An 18,028-nucleotide genomic window follows, 5' to 3' on the forward strand; every position below is an offset into this window, starting at 1 on the left:
ATACAGAAGACTGTATGACTGATGGTATTAAATTGTTTTACCTGAATGAAGTTCCCCCCCTCTCCAATGCAAAACAAAGTAGTAAGACTTTTAAAGGATTTTTTGGCAGAAGGCTAGTAAGGCCATTAAGCCTAACCACCCCTCGTGATTAAAAAAAAGTTGTGAAAAACGATTACTTTTCTTTCTTTTCTTTTCTTTTTTTTAAATACTTTTATAAAGCAAGAAATGGATGTTAGCTGTATATTTTCACTATACGAGGGTGGTCTGAAAAGTTCTTGGCTGCAACCATAAATGGCAACACTATTGGCAAGATTTTTTTTCTAAGTTCGTATATCTGTCATATGCATTGATGTGAAATCGCAAGTCATTCTGTCAAGTAGTTTTTTTATACAGCTGTTGGACGCTAAAGTGTTGTCTGTATCCCTTGAAATGGATAAAATTGAGTATCGCTACAGCAGATCAAAAATGCACTTGCTTGAAAATCGCTGAACAGTGCTTGGAGCATTTTAACAAGAATAAACGTCAATAATAACAGCAAATGCAGATTATGCGATCAGTAAGATGAAACTGTTTTGTGCATCGATTTATTACTATGGATGAGACTTGGATTCACCATTACACACCAGAATCCAAACAGTGGACAGAAGCTGATTGTTCAGCACCAAAGAAGACAAAGTTGGTTCCATCAGCAGGAAAGTCCATTAAGGTCATGGCATTAGTGTTTTGGGATGCTAAAGGCATTTTGTTTATTATCTTGAAAAGGGTAAAACAATAACTGGGGAATATTATTCTGATCTTTTAACCAGACTAGACAAAAAAATTCGTGAGAAAAGACTTGGTTTGCAGAAGAAAAAAAATCATCTTTCATCAGGACAATGGTACCTGCCCATAAAGGTGTTTTGGCAATGGGAAAATTAAGGGATCTGCACTATGAATTGTTGGAACATCCACCCTATTTCCCAGACTTGGCTCCCTCTGACTTCTATCTCTTCCCAAAACTAAAACTCTTCCTTGCTGGTCAGCATTTTTCTTCGAATTAAGAGGTGATTGCAGCTTTAGAGTGGCATTTTGCAGATTTTACTGAGAACCACTACAGGGATGGGATAATGGTGCTGGAGCATCGTTGGAATAAATGTATTAGTCTTAAGGGAGATTATGTTGAAAAATAAAAATAAGTTTGAAATTATAAATTCGTTTTTTTCATTGTTAGACTGAGAACTTTTCAGACCATCCTTGTAGTTCAAAAGTTCAAGAAATCATTTAATTGACTTTATTGTTAGTAAACATAAGAACTTTGTAATTTGCAGATTTTTGAGGGGAAAAAAATAGCATAGTGTTACTTACTTGTCACATTGTTACAACTGAAAAAAAAATGCTTGTACATATTTTCCACAGTGATATTGAAAATCAACAAGTTAATGAGAAGCTTCATTTTGTATTATGTCACTGACAAACATACTTTCTTCACCATGAGTATGATAAGGTGTGCACTGTCAGTGATTAAAAGTACATAGTGCATGTTTGATCGGAATGTCTAATCTTCCCCAGTTGGCAAGAGTGACTGTAGCCAGTCATATGAGAACATCCAAGAAGATGGGATACATGTGAAACTACTGTGCCAGTAATTATGAAAAGCTTAGGAGAAAATTGGAATTGAATATAGCATAGAAAGTAGAGTTGAGTAGAAATGAGACAGATGCAGCTTAGGCATTGATTAACAGCTATTTAACAGTTGCAGTATCTGAAATTAAAGTTAAAGAATGAAATGTTTAAGCATTAAATTTGGAAGAAGAAGAAGACAATGTGGAGGCAAGAGAATGTTGGTAATAATTAGTTGCATGAAGGGTACAAAGAACAGGCCACGAAGGTGACTCAGTTGATAAAGACAGCAAAAGTGCAGTATGAGTAGAAATTAGCAAATCAAGCCAAGAAAATTCCTAGTGATTTTTTTTTTGATATATGGCAAATAGAAGAAAGAATGATAATTATGAAGAGAGAATGATGATGGTTGAAGGAGATGATGTTAGTTGATAACAATGGTAGATTGGTAACTGACAGAAGAATGTAGTTGAAGCAGTTTATCAGGGTAATTCATCTTTGTGAGGGTGACATAAGAAGCTGGAGTATACAGAAGGGCAGGGATTTGATGATGAGTGAGTAGGAGGTATATTAGGAACTAAGTAAACTTGATGTTAATAAGGCAGTAAGATGGAACATTCAGCTACTGGAACAAACCCAAGCTCAACATCAGCAGAGATCAAAATTGGCACCATGAACATAAGCATCAATGGAAAAGAAATTGAACTAGCAGAAGTACCAGATCGATATAATAGGTGTTACCGAAACAAAGAAGAAAAAACTATGTGAGATCTTTCTAAGCAAAAAATACAAGATGTAATATTCAGATAATAACAAAGAGGGAAAAGGAGTGTACCCAGTCTGGCTGCTCCAGTGGTTAACGTATCTGCTCTCCAGTCAAATGGCTGTGGGTACGAATCCTGCCATGGGCATGGGTGTTTGTGATTGTCTAAAGGTGGTGGTGGGTGGTAGATGGTGTGCTTGTGTAATTGTGGTTCGTTGTAGTTGGTAGATTGAGGTGGAGGCAGAGTTGTAGAATAGGTGCCCTCCCTCGATGAGTCTTTGGACTCCCTGCAGGTGTTACATAATAATAATAATAATATTAATATTAAACATTAAATATGAGGATAATTTTGTTGAATGGCAGGCAATATCAAGTATAGTGATGTGGGTTAATATCAGAATGGGGAACTGGACAATGAGACTTATTTGTGGTTATGATCCCACAGAATGAGCTGTTATGTTTGTATACAATGCTAGAAGTGTAAAAAACAAGGCAAATGAAGAATGATTGGAGAAAATGATATGACAACTACTGTTGCCCTTCTACCATTTTCATAAATGCCTTTCATGTTTGTGAATCTAACATCATGGATATTTTGAGAGCAGTGGATGAGGAGGACAGGAGAGACTGACTGTAAGTGAGCTAGAGGTATGTGAGGAATTGAGCAAACTTGATATTATGAAGGCTGTGAGACTTGATAACATATTTTGAAGTAATCTGCCTTGACATAAAGTTCCAAAGGAGTGGAAAGAAGGCAAGATTGTGCCGCTTCATAAGGGAAAGGAAGGAACTCAATCACCAAATTATAGGCCTATCTGTGTGTCAGCTGTTTTGGTTAAAGTGTTCAAGAGGCTGGTGAGAACCATGATCCAGAATTGGTGGAAAGCATGGATTTGCTAAAGGGAGGTCATGTTTTAGTAATCTACTTTCTTTTCACAATAAGGTAACGGCTTTATTGGACAAAGGAGATGGATATATAGTAGTATACTTAGATGTTGCAAAGGCTGTTGATAGATTATTGCATGATAACTGATACTAAAATAGAGCAAATGGGGTTGGATATTAGACAAGTGCATTGGATTGGAGATTGTCTATCTGATAGGTATCAGCAAGTTGTGTATGGGAAGAGCAATATTCCAGAAGAGGAAAGTCACTAGTGGTGTGACTCAGGAGTTTGTTTAGGATCATTGCTGTTTGTCATTTATGTTAATGCTTTTGGGAAAGATTTGAATGTGAATATTCAGTGTTTGTAGATGATACAAAGTTGGAGAGAACTATGAGAATTAGAGCAGATTTTTGTGACTTTACATGGGGCCCTTACAAGAAGACTTGAATAAATTGAGTGAATGGGCACTGGAGTGGGGATACCAGCTCAATATTGCAAAATGTAAGGTTTTAAAATTTGGGAAACAAAGGTGAGATGAGGAATTTATGTTTGGTGGGGATATATTGTTGGAGGTGGAAGAAATAAGAGATCGGGGTGATGGTGGATAAGGATGTAAAATTTAGAAGACACATTCCCAAAATTGTGAGGACAACACAATGAATTCTGGCAATATTAGGGAGGACACTGACTTGTAGAAGTAAGGAGATTTTTGTTCCATTGTATAAGGTCTTGATTAGGCCACATATGGACTACTGTGCACAGAAGGTTTCAGAAGGACGAAGAGATGTTGGAAAGGGTCCAGAAGCGATTGACTAAAGTAGTTTCTGATCTCTGGAATGTTGAGTATGAGAAAAGGTTCAGGATGCAATTTACAGAATCTAGTGGATAGGAGGTAGAGGGGTGATATGATAGAGATGTACAAGTTGGTAAGTGGTTGTTATAGGATCAATGTTGAAGAGGTTTTTCATATAATGGTGGGAGATAAGGAAGAACAAGAGATCATCCCTTTAAGCTGTATAAGGAAGATGTGAACAAGAGAGTGAAAAGCAGGTTTTTTTGCATGCAGAGATATGAATGATTGGAATGTCTTGGCTGAGCGTGTGTAGTGTTTGCAGAGAATTTGAATGTGTTTAAGGCAAGGTATGATGGACTGTGTGTATGACAAAGGGACCTCCTAGATGAGTCTTTGACTCCATGGGGGCTTAGGATAATAATAATAAAAGAAGGTTAGGCTAGTTTAAGAAATAGTGAAATTTTTTGAGACATTGGAGAAGGCCTTTAACACAACGATAAAAGAAAGGTTAGTCTTTGTTGGAGATTTAAACAGCAGTAGGAAATGATTATTAGACATATAAGAATGTTTTGGGAAAATTGTGAGTAAAGAACAAAGCTAATAATAAAGGTTAAATACCTGTTAGATTTCTGCACATGGACTAGCTATTACAATTCCAACACATAAAAATGTGCACAAATTCAAATAGAGAGAAGGTGCAAAGAATAAGCAAAGTCTCATTGACTATGTTATTGTCGACAGTGATGTTTTCACACTGGTTCATGACATGAGTATACAGAGGATTTGAAATAGGAAGTGATCACCATTTAGTGTTGAGCAGGATAAAATTGAACTTCATATTGAAAAGATGGATGTGTAAGAAAGTTTTGAAACAAATCAAAGTTGAACAGCTATCAGATGTGAATTGTAAACTCAAATACACAAACATTATTCAAGACAAACGGAAAGACTTTGAAAACAAGAACCAAACCAGAGAGCGAATATGCTAACCACTCAGCCAACCAGACTGGCTGAGAGTCTTTCTCTCATCTAGAGATTTTTATTAATAAGGTCTAGCACTTTTTGGCTACTTGTATATGAGATATATATATGATTTCTGCATTACTTCAACCTTGTTATCTCTACCAGGTCTGGTTCCCACTGATGAGACCTCAATAAAGGTCGAAACTAGTCTGAGTAGTGGCCCTTCTCATTATGCATAGCATTTTATATGTCCAAAAGGGCATATGAAGTCATTAGCCTCTATATACAAGTAACTCTGACATGAATATATTTCATGTGCAAAACATTGTTTTGCTTCCTTGGTTAAAGGATTAAAAGCAAGTATATAATTTCTTGGTATCTTTAACATATAATAGACCCAAGGTAAAAAACTTTCATCATCTTTCTGTGAGACTGTTTTTCTGGATACTTGGCAAAAGGCAATCATTATCACTGTTCCTAAGTCATGGAAGGATCCAAAATCAACAATAAACTATCGTCCAGTTGTTCTGATGAGATGCTTGTGCAAGATTCTGGAAAAAATGGTTGACTCTCATCTTTTGTGGTTTCTGAAGATAAGCAACCTTTTTTTTTTCCAGAACACAGTCTGACTTCTGCAAACATTATTCCCACAAGCATTATCGGTTTTCTTTGATATGAAAAAATCATATGATACTGCTTAGAGATTTGGATAACTGAAAGACCTACACAATTTTTGTCTCAGAGGGAATCTCCTTCTTTTTATCAGAAGCTTTTTTCATTTAATCAAGTCTTCCAAGTGCGAGTGCAAATTGCTCTCTCCCATCCATATGCCCACAAGACTCATTTTTAAGTGTCATGCTTTTTGAAATGAAAGTTATTCAATTATTAAACAACTTCCACCAACTTTAAGTAATGACCTTTTTGTGTATGACTTCACCATCTTCTGTCATTCATAAAATATGAAGGTCTGAGAAAAACATCTGTAGCAAGCCATTGACTATCTTTCAGAATGGTTTCAGGCTTTCACAGCAAAAGAGTGTCTGTACATTTTGGCTGCAGATGTGGTCTTCATCCTAACCCAGAATTTGGACTAGGACAAATTTTAATCTCAGTTGCACCAGAAACCAAGTTCTTGGAGCTCATATTTGATAAGAAACTCAGTTTCCTCCCTCAGATATGCCAGTTGTGAGGTAAGTGCCATAAAGCAATGAACATTCTTCACGCCTGTCTTCCACTTGTTAGTGCTGACAGTGTTTACTGCTTTGGTTGTACAGGACAATGATTAGATCAAAACTTGATAATTGATCATAAGTCTGTGCTTCTGCTAGAGAGAGAGAGAGCCTTGCAATGGCTAGACCCTATTCACAAAGCCATGAGAATAGGAACTAGAGGATTTCAAACATCATCAATCCCTAGTATTGGTAGTAGGCAAATGAACCACCATTCTTGCAATGATGTCAACAGCTGTCTCTATTATATACTATGAAAATAATATCTGTTCCAGATCATCTCACATGGTCAACTTTTTTTTTGTCCATGATGGGAGACTGCCATAAGACCATTTGGTGAATAAAAGCACTTACAAGCTCTCGATATTGGAGTAAGCTACATAGGTCAGATGCCACTAAATTCACTTCCGCTGTGGCATTCATATATACCATCATGTAGCGTTTCTTTTTTCATGCTACTCATATTTTCCACCCCACCTGTTGTCTACCAGCAATTCTTTCAAGCTCATAAAATCGAATACTCTGATTTTGTGGCATGTTTACATAGATTGTTCAAAATCAGAGACCATAGTGGGTCTTCCCATACAGCATAATATCTGCTCAGATCCCACTAGAATATAACAACTTTACAGCTGAGCTGTATGGTATAGAGCTTGCACTATACCATACATTCTACTAAGGTGCCTAATATAGTCAGATTCATGAAGTTTTCTACAGTCAATAAGATGTCTAGAACTACAAAAACATCTAAGGCTCTCCCTAAACCATTTCCCCTCTCTCAGTTCAGGAAGGTACACTTCGATGCATGCTTCTGTTGCATTCCATGCCATGCTGAGATCAAGGGGAAATGAGGCTGCAAATGCTGCAGCTAGGTCAGCTTTTTCTCAAGTGTCCATCATCTGCCTGTCTCATACACTGACTACTGGCATACTATCAGACACAAACTTTTATCCCAATGGGATATCATGGGTTGCATGGCTCTGCATAGGTCATACTGAAAGTTCAACAAATTATACAAAATCCTACTTGCTGCAAAAAAAAAAAGAAAAAATATACTTCATCATTCCCCCCCTCCCCATTTTTTTAATATCTCCCAATAAATTATTGCTGCTGTATTGTTGTTTGGAAAACATTTCCTTTGTGCAAGAATCATTCCGAGAAGGATAATTCAGGAAATAATAAGAATAGGAAGAAGAGTGAACACAACATTGATTTTTTTTAATATAATTTGTTACATTAATTTATTATTGCAATGGTCCTTTATACTACACATATTTTTCTTTGTTTTCTTAATGTTAAAAAAAGTTTAGAAAGTTATTTTTTATCAAATAAAGAATACTCTGTTTTATCTAGTTCTATATTTTATCTACTCTTTACAACTAGCAAAATCTACTCACCACGGGCAAATGTGCAAGTATATCTGACAAGTCATCACCCTTGATAGGGTGTAAGTTCTGTAATATCAGATTAATTGTCTGTCATATTTTGATCAACTGCTCTCATTTTTTTGCCAACAAGTTCAGTCAATATTTTAGTCACATTCATAATCTGTTTAAACTCTATACACTCAGACAAATTTTATTAGACTCACTAAGTAATCCTAGTGTTTAGATTTGCATGTTTTTTATTATCATACATGATGTTGTTTCAGAAAATTGACAATGCAGACTAAATAATAACTAGAAATTTTCTTATTTCTACTATTCCACCAAAGTTAAATTGGCATCTTCAGGAATTAATACACTTGTATCAACACATTCACACAGACACACTTCAGTAAATGGCGTGCAGGAGAAACACAGGAAGGTCAATACTCTTGGGTGCTCTTGACCATTGGGCTGACTGTCTGCAGATGAGGGTTTCACATGTAAGAAGCAGTTTGATTCAACCACATTTGTTCAAGTTGGGAGAGTTAAGAAGATTCAAGGAGTAAGGCGATCGGCACAGTTAAGGAGATTGGTCAAGTAAGGTCGCTTTTTTTCATCAGAACCTGTGATTGGTATCCAGGGCATAATCTGCCAAACATGAGCAGCCATAGTGTTGGAAACAGATGTAGTCTTGGTGTTTTGATGCTGGCTGGCCTTAGTATGAATGGTTGCTGCTACAGGATACCTGTGTCCATTTCCATCACTTCTGTTCACATACATTACTTCTGTTTTCACCACTATGGCTGATCTCTGATAGTGGTGTAATGATGCATGGGAAGGGGAGGGAGAATTTATATGTTTGTGTGATAAGAACTGAAAGCAAATTGTTTAATTTTTCATCATATCAACAAGTGGTATGCTAATTTACAACTGTGAAAGCTTTCAGAGCTTTCTCCTCTGAACTTTGTTGTCAAATGCTTCTATGGCGTTTGACAACATTTCCTAGTAACCCATGGAAATAGGTTACTAGGAAATGCTGTTTGGGAGTTGATTTTTAGTTGTCAAATATTCATTTGTTCTAATATTTTCCAAGCTGTTCAAAAGTTGTATGAATCATTTCACTTATTTTTCTGATTTCATTTCCTACCTTGTTTAATGGCCATGGCATAATTTTTATATTTTATTTTATTTTATATATATATATATATATATATATATATAAGGTTGTAAAAGGCTGAAACTAGTTGTATCATTATTATTAAAATTTAATATTTTATCTCGGTTTAAAGTCATTTAAATTTATTCTTTAAAAAAAAAAAAATATATATATATATATACATACATACAGTCTTGAAAGTACTCTTCATTCTGATATCTTCGTTTTTATATTACGTTTCTGCTGTTGATTCCATTGGTTAATGTTCTGATTTTAATAAACTCACATTAGTGGATTACTTAAGTATTTTAAATGTTTTAGCAATATTAAATAGGTTAAAAAAAAAAAGAGCTGATTTTGTGTTTGAACAGAGTTTTTATTTTAGGAATTGAATCAAATATTACTATTGACAAAGCTAAAACAGCAGTAAAAGCATCCCTCAAAGATTTTGTAGTTGAGGACCCTTCACCTAAAGCAGCTTATCCAAAGGTATATATTAACTATGATAGTTGTATTATTTTTGTATTGCTTGCTGTATAATGCTCTTACAATTTTTTTTTTTTCTATAAACAAAAATATTTTTATATTTGTATGTTATTTTAACATACAAATATAAAAATGACATATTTTATGTCAATATTTTAAATAAGATTACTTGGTATATGATTTCAGCTACCTCTTTCTCAGCCAATAAGAGGAACTTTTTTTTTTTCTTTAGTGAGCTAAAATTTACTGAAAGTGTCACATCTTGAAATTAGTTTTTTCAAGATGGGATATTTTTCATTTTCTTAGTGGTTGAAGAGTGCCATTATCCAGAGACATTTTTCTCTTCTCTCTCTCTTATGAGCTACATTACTACAGCATTCTATCTTGTGGAAATTCATAAGTCGCTCTAATGTTTAATTCTTTTAAGAGAAGCTGTGGGAGCAGAAATACCATTGAAGTGGTAATAAGATAACACAGATACTAAACACTGTGTATTCAACAATATCTAATACAAATGCTTGTCCACATTTGTATGTGCAAGGGGAGGAATTAAACATTAGAGTGACTTATAAATTTCCACAAGAAAGAATGCTATAGTAACATAACAGAAATCTTCTGTACTGCCAACCAGCAAATGAATGTTAATGGTTGTCAGTCATCACAGATGCAATGTCTTATTTTTTGGAAATTATTTTTTTGATCTTATTTTTTTGATGAAAATTCCATTTCATATGGGAATGGAACGTATAGCATAAGAAACTTGAAGAAAACATAACAAAAATATTTGAACAAAACATCACTTAAGTATAGTTGCATGATTGTATCTTTTTGTTTCCCATAAGGATAAGTAATCCTGAGAATAATAAATTCTGTCACTTTATAAAAACTCAGTTTAAACAGGATGATATATCCATAAATACGTGTAAATAAACTAGCAATGATAAAAAACACTGACCAGGCATGCAATCAGGAATACATATCCATGCTTGAAGTAGAAAAAGCCATCAAAAGTCTGAAATGTGGAAAGGCAGCTGGAGTAAATGATATTTGACCAGAAATGCTGAAGTGTGGAGGTATAAAAGTTTTACAGTGACTACACTGCATAGTTCAGAGGGCCTGGACAGAAGGACAAATTCCAGATGATTGGAGTAGAGCTCTCATAGTACACATATATAAAAAGGGAAATAAAACTGAATGTGAGAATTACAGAGGTATTTCTCTACTGAGTGTTCCTGGTAAGATTTATGCCAGAAACGGTTGAGAAGGATTGTAGAAGAGAAGCTTGGTGAGGAACAAGCTGGATTCAGGCCAAATAGAGGCGCTCAGGATCAGATATTCACTTTATGACAAATAGTTGAAAAGTCATGGGAATATAACAAAGATCTGTACTTAAATTTTGTAGATCTGGAAAAAGCATATGACAAGGTGCCAAGAGAGAAGCTATTCAAAACGCTACAGTGTTGTATGGTGTCAGTGGATCATTATATCAAGCAATACTTAGTCTTTATTTCAGTTGTAAGTCAGCAGTTAGAATTGAAGAAAGTACAGGGAGATGGTTTGATGTTAAATCTAGTGTCAGACAAGGATGTACATCATCACCTCTGTTATTCATTATCTATATGAATGACATTATGAAGGAAAGTGGTATTAAACCTAATATCAAAATTGGAGATGTTAATGTCAGTTCCTTGCTTTATGCAGATGATACTATACTTCTAAATAAATCCGCTACAAGTCTGCAAGATTCCCTGACTAAATTGAATAACTGTTGTAATAGATATGTTATGAAGGTCAGCAATAACAAGACAAAGATAATGAAAATAGGCAGAACCATTGAAAATATCAGCTGCATTATGAATGGAGAACCTATAGAACAAGTAAAACATTTCAGCTACTTAGGCACGATTTTTAGCAAAGATGGTAAATTAAATATGGAAATAGACAACAGAATCAACAAAGCTGGTATGGTAGGAAGTCAACTGAATAAATTTATATGGAATAAGAGAGAAATTAGTCAAAACGCTAAATTTGCTATACAAGACAGTGTTCAAACCAATTTTAACTTATGGATCTGAGTGCTGGGTCAGAAATAAAACACTTGACCAAAGACTAGAGACTGCAGATATGAGAGTCCCGAGAAAGATTACAGGCATGAACAGATGGCATCAATGGCAATATCATATTAAAAACAAGGATATTAGGAAAGAACTTGACATTGTCAACATCCAGGAATGCGTTAGCAGAGCTAATCTCAGGTGGTATAGTCACTTAAACAGAATGGGCGAGGAAAGATTAACCAAACAAGTGTTCTCTGCCAAGTTGGCAGGGAAAAAGATCCAGAGGAAGACCAAGATATAGGTGGATTGATACGGTAAAAAGTGCCTTAAAAGATAGATATATAAATATAAGATCTGACAATGTTGGAACTTTCACAGGTAACAGATTGATTTGGCAGAAAATTTGTAGGTAGGAAGTTATTAATGACGTAAATTTTTCATGTAGTACTATCATATCCTGTACACCCCTTGAGGCTAAATGTCAGGAATTTGATGATGATGATAAATATGTGTATTTTCCTCAAGTGACTTTGTTAAATATTTCTTCTCTGTTCAGGTAATGCAGAGCTTATGTACTGTACTGTCCATATTTTTGAGACCAAGTCAAGTTTACATTTTGAAGACTGCTTTTGTGATATTGTACATCATTTTAAAAATATATTTCTTCAGCACAGGGAGGAATGGAATATAAGGATAAACTAAATAAATTATAATAGACAAGAAAGTATATTCTTGTTTGAATCCTTCACACAAGCTTCATGTGCAAACAAAGTTTAAGCATGAAGTAGCTTGAGAGTGGAATAAACATTTTGTATTTTTTCCATTGAAATGCTCAGTCCTTACATAAAGTATGGATATTTATTGTAATTGTTCTTATTATTTTATTGTTATAGTAGTATTTCTAAACTTAAAACAGGAGAAATGTATAAGATATTGAATAATTAAAAAAAAAAACATAGTAAGATTGAATTAAAACATGTATTAAAAGGGTAGTCTGCTTTGTAAACAGGTTATGTATGAAAATAGTTAGGCTGAAACCTGTAAGCTAGGTAAAATATATAGTTCTATAGTATCTTTAATATTAGTTATTTATTTAGTTATTATTAATTCTAGAAACAGTGTGTGTGTGTGTGTGTGTGTGTGTGTGTGTGTGTGTGTGTGTGTGTGTACCTCCCTACACACTCTGTTTCTCACAAAACTCTTCAAATTGTACTCTAAACTTCAACATGCCTGTATTCATGATACTGTCGGGTTAAGTTTTCCACACACAACCACTTAGCATAAGCAACATTACAGTCATCCAGACCTACTCTTGACAGAAACCCAAATAGTAATCTACATCTGAATTGGCTTTTTTTCTCTTTTATTCCATCTACCTATGTCCTATGGAACACCCTACCACAAGAAGTATTTCAAAACAGTTTACAATTGCAACTCTTCAAAAAAAAAAAAAAAAGAAGTGATAACAACCTCTTAACTTAACACGTTCGCTGCCAACTACGAGTATACTTGTAGTGGGTAAACCTGCTTCACAAGCCAGCTACGAGTATACTCGTATGACGCTTACCGCCGGGAACGAGATTATTGTAGTGACCTTGAAGAAGTGAAAATGCTTGGCTTGTGGGGCTAGCATCAAAACTGTGTATTCTCATAGACCGTATATGCTCTGTACAAGCCAACTACGAGTATACTCGTAGGACGCTTACCTCCGGTAACGAGATTATCGTACTGACCTTGAAGAAGTGAAATTGCTCGGTGTAGGGGAACAGACCATGCCGAAGTAGCGTGGCAGCGAACGTGTTAAACATCCAAATCATATTCACCCTGGTCCTCCTCCTCCTCCTATTGATGGGGGCTTTGAAAATTGCATTTCCTCAGTCTGTCTTCATATCCCACATTCCAAAGACTAGTTACTATCTTAGTCAATCTTCTGTAGACTTGTTCTAATATGTGCTCATCACAGTGAAAACTAAATGATGAAATCTATGCACAATAATGCATATGATGACTGATCAAGGCCTTACACAATGGAACCATAATTTCTTATTTCTGCATGTTAAGGTCCTCCACATCATTTTCATAATACAATGCGATAATTTCACAGCTTGCTCAGAGTGACACCTGAACTTACCACCACTCCCAGATATCTCGTCTCCTTAACCTTCTTTGAAATTTCCCCATGTCTACTTGCATCTCATTGTTACCTACTAAATTTCAAAGAAGGTTGAGGCATGAGACCTCTGATAAACATTGAACTGCTTGTTCCACTCATACAATCTATCAAAGTGATTTCTCTGGTGTTCACAGAAGTTGTAAAACTTTTAAAAAAAATATATCCAAGACAAATGTAAGGCCACATCTGCTTGATTCCTCATTTCTCCCCAATTTCATCTACAAATAGTTGCATATCTCCAGTTAAACCTGTTCCAATATAATTAATATTCAAGTTAAACTCACAGTTGTCTTAGAAGAGATCCTTGTGGTGCACCACTAATGATCTTCCTGGGATACTGCACCTCATACACAACTTGTTGATACCTATCTGACAACCAGTCACCTATCGAATTCACTAATCTAGCATCACATTCCATCAACTCTAATTTAGCTACCAACTTAAAATTCTGAAAGGCTTTTCAGAATCTAAGTATACTAGTATATATAAATATCTCCTTTGTCCAATGCATTTATCACCATGTTATAGTACATAAGTAAATTGGTAAAACATGACCTCCATTTAACAAACCATATTGACAATCACATAGAATACTACTGTTATCACCTCACTATATACTAGCTCTCACAAACACCTTAATCACACTCCAGATATATAGGGTGGCCTATAATTTATAGCCCCAGCCTTATCACTGTTATAGTTGCAATCTATAAGGGTGATAAGGCTGGGGTAAGCCATGGTAGAGCAGTACCCCAGGAAGATCATTAGTGGTGCACCACGCTCTTCTTGGACAACTGTGAATTTAACTTGAATATTAATTATATTGGAACAGGTTTAACCAGAGATATGCAACTAAACCCTCATATAACGCGGATGTTAGGTATCAGAAAAATGCCACGTTATATAAATCGCATTATGCGAGACTCGGGTCAAATAGAAAAAGTAGGGTTAGGTTCCCAAATCGTTTTTTTTAAGATTATATAAACAATGACATATCCAACAAAAATATATTTTTATTTAATTCAGGTAATTCATGTAAGTTAAGAAAACATATGAACTATGAAACAAATACATAGTATAAAATCATAAATTGTATGTGAACTTCATTGCACATACTACATAAATGTTTTAGGCAAAATAAAATAAAGTATATATTTTAATCGTCATCACTCTATTCAAAACTAACATTTCGTGGATGTTCTTTATTTATGAGTGGCCAGATGTCGTCATCACTTGAAATCGCTTGGACATCATTTGTATAATTCTCACTGCATACTTCGGCTGATCAAGAAGTCAGTAATAAGACCTTACTTACCACTATGCTGCAGTTTTTTTATTAAGTTCATAATACGGTGCTAAACAAATATCCAATTGTCTTGTGAATTTTCCAGAGCGCTCCAATGAGGGATCCTTATCCGTAAAATAACTTCCTTGCCAAGTCCCATCCTTCTGCTAATTTCTTTAAACTGAATTCTTTAACGGATTCATCACAATCAGAATCTTTGGCAGAACTTTCCCCGCCATTTGGTTCAATGTCATCTATTAATTGTACCAGTTCCTCCTCATTTAAATCTATCGAAGAGATTGGAGCACTTATGAAGAAGTTTGCAAAGGTTGAGTCTCATGTGCTGATCGAAACAGAATGTATCTTCAGTCTTGTTCAATTGTTACCTTCACAGTTTACAGTGGGTGAGTTTATCCCTATTAACAAATCCATATACCGCAAAAGCGCTTTAAGTGGCCATTACTATAATTTTTTTTTTCATAAAAAAATGCATTACATATTGTATGTAATTCACCAGAAAATAAAGTGCTCAGCTTGAGATTAACACACTTATGAATTTTAATGCGCTTTCCTGGCAGAAAACAAAGACAATTTTCAACAATAAGCACTTAATACCTATTTATACTTAAGATGGTAAGCAATTGATGTACATGTGTGCTAAAGGGTATTTCTCCTAATATAAATTCGCTATTTCTAACTACATGCACGATAAGGGCACATGCAAATTTAATGAAGATAAAATTTGATTTTTAAGTCGTGCGTTGGAAAATATATGAAAAGATAAAGGGTTACTACAGTTTGTAGACAGTCTTATATCGAAGCCACGTTGTATAAGTACCGCATTCAACAAGAGTTACTACAATTTGTAGACCGCATTATATCGAAATCGCGTTGTATAAGTACTGCGTTATATGAGGGTTACCTGTATTTGTAGATTATCACCACCTTTGTGCATTATAATAATTTTATCTTCTTTACACTCTTTTGGGACTTGTACTGTTGCATGATGCTTGTTAAACAGATAATCGAAGACTGACACTAACTCACTGGAACATTCTTTTATGACATGGTGATAGATTGGATTTCAGAAACTTTTATGGTCACCTCAAGTATCAGCCATGGTGGACAATGTAGCTGCCCTGAAGTAAATATTGAGGATTATTAGGATTTGAATATCACATTTTTCATTATTTCTTAAAAAGTGATATGCAGATATTGACAGTATGATTTTGTATTTATATAAATATAAAACACAAAACTGCTGTGGTTTTTCTTCATTGTGATTCATTTCCAAGGAAATACAATCAAAACATTCATTAATTTTTGTGTTGGGAATTTAATTATTATTATTATTCGTGACACCTCCAAGGAGTCCGAAGACTCATAGTGGGAGGACACCTATTGTACAACTCTCCGTCTCCACCACTACACCAAATCTCTACTACCAATCATCTACATCAGCACCATCTATTGTCCACCACCACCACCACAGCTAGTATTTTTTTTTGTCTGTAAATTGCGTGTGTTCTGAAGGGCCGATTTGTCTGTATTTGGGATGAAAAACCTGAGTTTTTGGGAGAAAACACCCTGCCACCTCCGTATGAGATTGGCTAACTCACCTTCGATTGAAAAAGTCCATATAAAGATTCCTCTCATCATGGCGAGACTCGAACGTAGACCTTTTTCAATTGAAGGGCGCAACGTACCGTCATTCTTCCAGTTGTGCTATGGAGGCGCTTAAAAATTTAAGACACATCGGGCTCATCCGGGATTTGAACCCAGGACCTCTCACACCCTAAGTGAGAATCATACTCCTAGACCAATGAGCTGTCAATTCACTAATCTAGCATCTAGGTAGGTGTTTAGGTAAGATAGGTAATCTAGTGTTTAGCTAGGTAATCTAGGTAGGTGTTTTTGACATAGGATTGTTTTATTTTAATTTCAGTCCACACATGTTTACAATGCTGCTTAGAAACTCTGGTTGTAACTAATGCATATACAACAGGCACTGCAGTTATCAGTGTAAAAGAAAATTTTGTTTTCTGTATTGTTCTAGACTAAATGAATTAATTTAATGAACTATATATGAAAGTTATTACATCCTCTGTCCAAAAAGAAACCGAACTTTTCGAAAATAGAAGAAACTAGTGGTGCCACCTGTTATATCTTTTTGTTGTCAAAAGCGGCAAGCTTCATTAGTGTTGTGTCAACTGTTTATGACATTTGTTTCATTAGAAGCCGAGTTATAATGCTAAGAGTGACAGTGTGTTTTGATGAATGGTTGGAAAATGAGTTTCAAACAGAGAGCTGCGATTGACTTTTGTGTTAAACTTGATGTTAAAAGTTTTATTGAAATGCATCAAATGCTTCAAAAAGCATATGGTGATGAATGCTTATTCCATACTCAAGTTTACGAGTGGTTTAAGCGATTTCAAAGTGGTCATGAGATGCTTGAGGATGATGAAAAGCCAGGCTGTCCGAAAACTGGACTGAGCGAAGTTAACATCCAAAAAGTGTGGGATTTCATCACTGAAAACCAGATATCGTCCCTGAGATTGATTGAAGATGAATTGGGGATTCCAAAATCAACTGTGCACAGCTGCTGCTGTTACTTGCCAGCCACTATCTCCAGATTGTGATCAGAGTAACATAATGGTGCAACCTCATACAAAGTGAAATCTCTGGTGTTCTATGAGAAATCAATATTCCTCTACTGAAGAACCTCAGCTTGTTATCAAAAGTGGGGAAACTAGATTATATTAATTTTAAAAACCGAGCGTTCGGGCCTTCGTAAATTGAATTCACAATTTGTTCCCCATAAGTTGACTGACGACCAAAAAACATCGAATTGAACACCGCAAGGACCTAATTAAAGCTTTGTAAGGACTCAAACTTCCTTAAAACGATCATTACTGGTGACGAAACGTGGTGTTTTGAGTATGAGCCCGAAACCAAGTGCTGAGTGGAGACCACCAAAAGAGGGGCATCCGAAAAAAAGTCGCTTGGAGAAGTCAAAAGTAAAGACAATACTGATTTGTTATTGCGATTCCAAGGGCATTATCCACAAAGGATTCTTTCCACCTGGCAAACAGTCAATGGTGAGTTTTATCTCGAAGTTTTGAAGCGATCGATAGTGAGAATTCGTGGTGTACAGCATGAATATCGTGATGTAGGCAGCTGGTCACTTTTGCATGATAATGCACCATCTCATCATTCAAACATTGTGAGACAGTTTTTGAGCAAAACCCAAGTTTGTGTGTTGGATCATTTG

At 35.3% G+C, this 18,028-nt stretch overlaps 1 protein-coding gene across 1 annotated transcript in view; it reads left to right on the plus strand.

The window, feature by feature from the left end:
• The window catches only part of LOC150100292 (intermembrane lipid transfer protein VPS13C-like), a 171,317-nt gene that overhangs the window by 11,475 nt on the left and 141,814 nt on the right, over window positions 1-18,028 (plus strand). Inside the window, exon 3 of the mRNA XM_090402629.1 lies at window positions 9,142-9,245. Coding sequence (XP_090258755.1) covers window positions 9,142-9,245 — 104 coding nt within the window. The remainder of the gene's footprint in view (window positions 1-9,141; window positions 9,246-18,028) is intronic.

Source organism: Typopeltis vanoorti, chromosome 13, assembly GCF_054136105.1.
Source record: "Typopeltis vanoorti isolate ZY-2024b chromosome 13, IOZ_Tvanoo_1.0, whole genome shotgun sequence".
In the NCBI taxonomy this organism is placed as follows: Eukaryota; Metazoa; Arthropoda; class Arachnida; order Uropygi; family Thelyphonidae; genus Typopeltis; species Typopeltis vanoorti.